Source organism: Nelumbo nucifera, chromosome 1, assembly GCF_055504915.1.
Source record: "Nelumbo nucifera cultivar China Antique chromosome 1, China Antique-T2T, whole genome shotgun sequence".
NCBI lineage: Eukaryota > Viridiplantae > Streptophyta > Magnoliopsida > Proteales > Nelumbonaceae > Nelumbo > Nelumbo nucifera.
This window is the reverse complement of record NC_142649.1, coordinates 167,138,805-167,145,221: the sequence shown is the minus strand read 5'-3', so window position 1 is coordinate 167,145,221 and position 6,417 is coordinate 167,138,805. Positions and strand designations below refer to the sequence as shown.

The window sequence follows — 6,417 nt, the reverse complement described above, 5'->3', positions numbered from 1 at the left end:
GAGTAAAATAAGATAACCAGGCATTGATCCATGTTATCCATATTTAGATTAAAAAATGAAAATAGATCAAGAGGAAAATAATGAAAAAAGGGGGGATGTAATATAGAGGGGTTAAAACTTAAGACTGGTGAAACTGCATTACTAAACTAATTAACAACATAAGATGACAGTTAATCAATGAACTGATGATCATGTCTCCTGTGGGGCTTTAAAAAGGTTAGGAGACTTGGCCTCTTCCCATTGCCTTTACCATCCCAAGCTTTTTAAGCTTCTGCTAAGCTTCTTGTAAGCAATTCCCTCCTTTAATATCATTCCATTCAAATCAAGGTCCTTTTAGGGTTGGGTGTTTTATAACAGGAACAAAGGAAAAGACAGAAAGTGCCAACGTCAGATTTGGAGATGCAAGAAATATAAAAGTAAGTCTAAATTAAAAAAATGCTGAATCAAGAGAAGAGGTGGGGTTGGATTCCTGGTCTCTGCCTCTCTCTCTCTCCCTCTCTACTTTGCACTTTTTTTTTCTGGTTTCCTGGTTTTTTTTAGGTTTGATTTTTTTTTTTTTAATTTGAGTTTTATCTAATATGCCGCCCCTTCTCCTTAGTCTGCCACAGCAATCATCACTTCTTTTCTGGCTATGAAAAAGAAAAAATACACACCATTCCTCCAATACCAGTTACTCATGAAGTTCACAGTCTCTCTTTATTTACATAAATAGAGAGGGAGTGGAGAAGGTTAACTGGTGGTAGGGGATTTAGGATGAGAAAACATCTTATTGTCCAGTTTTTCCATGTTTGATTGCATGGTGAGATTTATGGGCTTGAAAGAGTGGAAAGAAGTTTCTTATTTGTGTTGCAGAATTGCTCAGACAAGCAATCCAGGAGTAGATAGTGACTCTAAGAATACCCATAATCATACTCTTCTCTTCCCGAGATTTTCTTTTGCCACTAATCAAATGATGCCTTTCTGTGTCTAGATATCACTGCCACCTGTGCTTCATTTAGGCTGTATTGTGCTGTATTCCAAGCTGGGGGTTTCTATTTCAGTGTTATTTTTCTTTTTTCTTTTTTTTTTTTTTTCTGTTGTTTCATTCGTTTGTAAAGTAGTCGGTCAAGCCGTCAAGCGATAAGGGCGAAGTGTTGAAAGAAATCCAATATAGAGAAAGAGATCTGACTATTGTTTTTTGTTTGCTTGGAGTTGTATTCACAGGCATGTTGCCTGCAACCATGTCCAATTCAACCTCCTTGTCCGAGGAAGCTAGTGTCTCTTCTGGTAATAGAGTTCAGGACTTAAGTAGCTTGAATCCTATGTTCTCCGCCATTTCTCAGCAGCCGCAACAACAGAAGATCAAGAAGAAGAGAAATCTCCCCGGAAACCCAGGTAAATGTCCCTCCTTGTTCTCAATTTTCGTTAATATTGTGTTGGATTTCTTGCAGCTGATTCTAATTAATCTCCCTATATGTGCCTTTCATTTTATTGTTTCAGACCCAGATGCTGAAGTGATTGCTTTATCCCCTAAAACTCTATTGGCAACCAACAGATTTGTGTGCGAGATCTGCAACAAGGGTTTCCAGAGAGATCAGAACCTTCAGCTTCACAGGAGAGGCCATAATCTTCCGTGGAAGCTGAGGCAGAGAACCAGCAAAGAGATCAAAAAGAGAGTCTATGTGTGCCCCGAGCCTTCATGCGTTCATCACCACCCTTCAAGGGCTCTCGGTGATCTCACGGGAATTAAAAAACACTTCTGCAGGAAACATGGAGAGAAGAAATGGAAATGTGAGAAGTGCTCAAAGAGATATGCAGTTCAATCAGATTGGAAGGCTCATTCAAAAACCTGTGGCACAAGGGAATACAGATGTGACTGTGGAACCCTTTTCTCCAGGTAAATAATTTGCTTCTTTCCTTTTTCTCTTTTTAATTAAAATGTTCTTTTGGTCTGTCTGTCCGTCTGTTTGTCTCTTAAGGTCCCAATCATCCTTTCCTTTATCAGTTATTATGTCTATTAGTTCTTCACCTATTTGGACTGTAATGGACCTGTGAATTGGTGTATTAGTCTTTTCTTTAAAGTGGGAAGTCTTATGTCTTTTGGACGGTTTTTGTTTTTTTTTTTTTTTTTTTTCTTTTTCAATAGACTTTGTTTTGGGGTTGTTCCTAATCCCTGCACAAGAGTGGTAAGGTTGCATGGAATATATCTGAAACTTATATGCATTGGCAGTTGCATGGAAGTGGACGCCATTAAATACAGGTGTCTCTTATTACTGGCATGAAAAACTGAAGGAGAGAGGAGAAAAGGAAGAAAACTCTGAAAACTAGCTGCAACTAAAATCCATCTAAGACAAAAGAAAAGGAAAAGAGATCTAACCTAAACTTTTATTTTGTTATCTATTGTCTGTGATTTAGTGGCTATTTTCAGTCATTCTTCTGTTCTAAATCTCGATGCATGCGATTTTCCTTCTTGGTTTCTGGGACTCTGGGGGTCAGAACTCAGAAGGGAAACCAAAACCCATTATTATCTGTTCATGTCCACCAAAAACATGATATCCTCGCAGACCTATTGGTCTTACCTGGTCATTGAATTCATGGACAATTTCATGCAAGGCTTTCTTTTCCTTTTCTGTTTTTCTTTTCTTCTGTTTCCTTTTTGGTACTTAAGTTATGGAGTGTCTGCAATCTCAAGAGAAATGATGAGTCTCCGTTGTAGTCCAAGAAAAAGTAGCATCTTTAATTACTTTCTTAATTAATTTTGATTTCTTTGGGTTTTCATGGTTTTAGAAAGTCCGTGATTGATGTTCATGATGCCCTAGCATTATTTTCCTACCAGCCTACATTTCGCAGAACTCGCAGCTGAAACACTGAAACCTGAACTATACACATAATTACGAAAAAACTGGCACAAATATCTGAGATCGAAAGTTAGTTTCCTTTTCCTTTCATCGATAGCCGATAGGAGGGGTGTGGTTTCAATTTTAGAGAGTTTATCCTTATTTCATTCATGGCTCCCCAAGACCCCTTTTTTTTGTATTATTAATATTCCACATTTCAATCCAGACTTTTGTCCCTTCCATAATCTCCTTGCATTGCTCACGCATCTCTCTCTCTCTCTCCAGTATGATTATTTTATTTGACCAACAAAGATAATTTCGTTCTTCTTTACATTATTCAAACTTTATCACTTCTCAACCGTATCCATTTCTCATGCATGCATTCTCAGGTCTCACCCTTTTCCTTTTATGCTACAAGCGTATTATAAAAATTTCTCATTCATTATCGAATTTCTTATGAATCTAAGACAATTCCCTTTTTTCATGCATAGGGACCCTTCACCCTTTTCCTTTTACAACACGAGAATTCTAAAAACCTTTCATCCCTTATAGAATATTCTCTGTTTGAGTGTTTCTAAGACATTCCCATTTCTCATTCATGGGGGCCTATTTATTATTGCTTATTTATTTTTCACTCAACTGACAAATGAAATACATCTGCACAGTTTGTGCCCCTTAAAACTTGAGCTTCGTATCGCTTTTATGTCTTATAATTATCATGGATGACTCACCATTATTCTCTTTGTCTTGTTTATTTGTTTTTTCTTCGTTAAAGAAACATGTTCAGCATAATACTAATTTTCCATGCATGAAAATTAAACCTGTTTTTAGTCTTTTTTTCTTTTTTTTTGCTTCATAAAGCCTCAGCATGACCCATTTTTCATGCATGTATATCTGTTTTCAAGGGCCCCAAAACCACTAACTTTTACTTTTTGATTCCCAATATACAGTCCGGGCTTCCGGATTAGTAATTTCATACTAGTTATTCTGATCCAACGCTAAAACCAGAAAACTAAAAAGAAAAGTAAACAACTACAACCTCTGATCTCCGATCTTTAATTTATCCTTCAATATTGTAGCTAACTACGTTGTCTCTGATTTTTCTACAGGAAGGACAGCTTCATTACTCACAGAGCTTTCTGTGATGCCTTAGCAGAAGAGAGTGCAAGACTCTCCACAAACCCATTAGCAACAACGAACAACTTAACCGATCACCCCCTCCATCTCAACCCACAAAACCCAAGTCCTTTCTTCCCTTTCTCAACCCAACAACGGAACTTCACAAACCCATCATCCCAGATCTCTCTCAGTTCATGGGACCCATCTCAGAACCCAAACCTCACTACTCAAAACTCGGTTCAAAGCAAGACTGGAACTCATCAACAACAGCAACAGCAGCAAATCCCAACAATTTCTCCCTCTCCTTTCTTCCGTGACCAACCACACCATAAACAGTTGATCACATCACCTTTTCAACACCTCCAAATGGCCACCAACGGCAACAGCAACATCAGCACAGCCCATATGTCAGCCACTGCACTCCTTCAAAAGGCTGCAAATTTTGGTGTCTCAGCTCTTTCTAGCGCCACACAAGCCCAGTCAGTGGGTCACATGGCATCCTCCATTAACCGGTTGGAGGAGTTGGGAACAATGAGCCAGGTCGGTGCCGGAATGCCGCCTGGGTATCTGGGATTCCCATCAGGAAACCTGTCCACGTGGCAAAAGAATGACCGTCTGACGAGAGACTTTCTGGGTCTAACAGGTGACTGTGGAGGTGGTGGTGATGGAAGCGTCAGCGTGAACGTCAAAGATCTGTTATCGTTCACGGGAGGTGTTGATTTCGCACCCTATGATCGTGACCACTCGGTGATGAAGCCTCCCGGCTTCGGGTTTACTGAGCAGGCTGCATCGGAGGCGTGGGGTGATTGTGGAAGACTCGAAGGCTGAAGTTGAGAGAGTCGTTGATCTGGACTCAGGAAGAGGGCTAAGTAAAAGCAGCCTAGCTAGCTAAAACAGTAAAGAGGAAAAAAAAAAAACGGTAAAAGAATTAAATGGAACTCATGCATGTTTCCTTCCTTAATATATATAGATATAGGCATATAGCCCTCCCTTTCATAAACAATTCCTGAGGCCAAATTTCAAATTTGCAGGAAAACTACGACTTAAGAATTAAGATGATACCAACCCCTCGCCATTTCCGCTTTGTTTATTTTTTTTTTTTTATACCTTCCACCATTTCTTCTTTTTCTTAGTGCTCTTCTTCTCTCATCAATCTTCTCTTCTTTTTATTTTATTTCTTTCCTTCTTTTGGCCATAAAAACTTACAAAAAAGGCACAATGGCATTGCCATAAAAGTAAAACAATACATAGATCTCTGGATCAAATCTGGCCAAAAAATGGCAGTTTCTTTGTTAACTTGGAGTTTATTTTTAAGATAGATGGTTAGGTATGTTCTTTGTCGGTTTATTTACTTTATAGGAAAAAGAAAAAAAGAAAAAAAAAATCGAAAGAGAGAATGTAGAGAGACTAGAGAGCTGCCTGTTTTTCAATGAAAAAAAAAATCAAAGGAAGAGCCTCATTTTCTCGTTTTCTCATGGGTCGTGGCCTATTAATTCTCATCAGTCATCATCATCTACACATGTACATGCACATGCATGCATGTATGGAGTTCAATTCCAATTTCCATGCGTCATTACTGATTTACTGTAGACATTTTTTTGGTTCCTTACTTATAATAAGATCATGAAGCCAAGTTTGTTGGTTTGCATGTACGAATCCATGTACAGTTTAGGATGAGTACAAACTTTTCACGCGTGGTAGACTCGTTTTCTGCAATCTGCATGGAGGGCGCACGTTAATACGAGCGTAATGAGTACGTGGGTCCATGAATAACATGGTCATGTGACCCATGCACCATGACCATGCATGCATGATTGTTGAATGTAGGTGAGTGGTGGTCCGATGTGATGTCGTCCATGGATATATTATATTGTACACATTATGTGGTCATATGATATCATATCATAAACGTTGGAAGAAAAGAAGATGATAATTCGAATTACGAAAAGGCCTCCTGGTGTGGAAAGATAAGACAGTTGCCCACACAGCAAGACACAGGCGAGAGCAAATAGCAAAACAATCAAGTACAGACTACAGAGTTCACTTCAGCGCCCCACAATGCCCTTATAGTACATCCCGAACATATCCAATTAGTATCTGCTTATCACACATCGCATCTCACACCAGACCTCACAGATACATCCCTTCTTGATTGGAAATTTATGTTTTAAAAAATGATCCAAAATCAGTTAATCATCTGTTTTTGAGTTGACAATTCGATCGTTTGACAAAAAATTTAAAACATTAATATAAAAAACGGTTAAAGACCATTAAATAGAATCATCAAATAATTTAATGATTCAACCATCCGAATTAACAAATGGATCGTTTCAACGGTTTTTAGTTAAAAAAAGGAAGCAGTTGTCTGAATGGTTCTAAAATCATATCGGAAATATCTCCGAGTAATACATAATTACGGGTGTGTTCTCAATATCTGGTGAAATTTGTTTATGAGATCGGTGTGAAGTGCGCTCTACGAGGA

At 38.5% G+C, this 6,417-nt stretch overlaps 1 protein-coding gene across 2 annotated transcripts; it reads left to right on the top strand.

Moving 5' to 3' along the window:
* Positions 1 to 264: 264 nt before the first annotated feature.
* LOC104613223 (protein indeterminate-domain 12-like) lies at positions 265 to 5,410 on the top strand. 2 transcript variants are annotated; one of them, XM_088895127.1, is made up of 4 exons: positions 265 to 416; positions 1,204 to 1,374; positions 1,480 to 1,876; positions 3,926 to 5,410. In XM_088895127.1, exons 2-4 carry the CDS (start codon positions 1,206 to 1,208, stop codon positions 4,761 to 4,763), a joined length of 1,404 nt encoding a protein of 467 aa, XP_088751253.1. In that variant the 5' UTR covers positions 265 to 416; positions 1,204 to 1,205; the 3' UTR covers positions 4,764 to 5,410. The 2 variants fall into 2 exon arrangements, with proteins under 2 accessions (XP_088751253.1, XP_010279249.1); XM_010280947.3 differs by lacking the exon at positions 265 to 416 and having other exon boundaries at positions 443 to 1,374.
* Positions 5,411 to 6,417: the final 1,007 nt, after the last annotated feature.

Coding starts and splice junctions, on each gene's coding strand:
- LOC104613223 (XM_088895127.1), top strand. CDS start 1,206: ATGTTGCCTGCAACCATGTCCAATTCAACCTCCTTGTCCGAGGAAGCT. Junction 1,375..1,479: donor AAATCTCCCCGGAAACCCAG/GTAAATGTCCCT, acceptor TTATTGTTTCAG/ACCCAGATGCTGAAGTGATT. Junction 1,877..3,925: donor TGTGGAACCCTTTTCTCCAG/GTAAATAATTTG, acceptor ATTTTTCTACAG/GAAGGACAGCTTCATTACTC.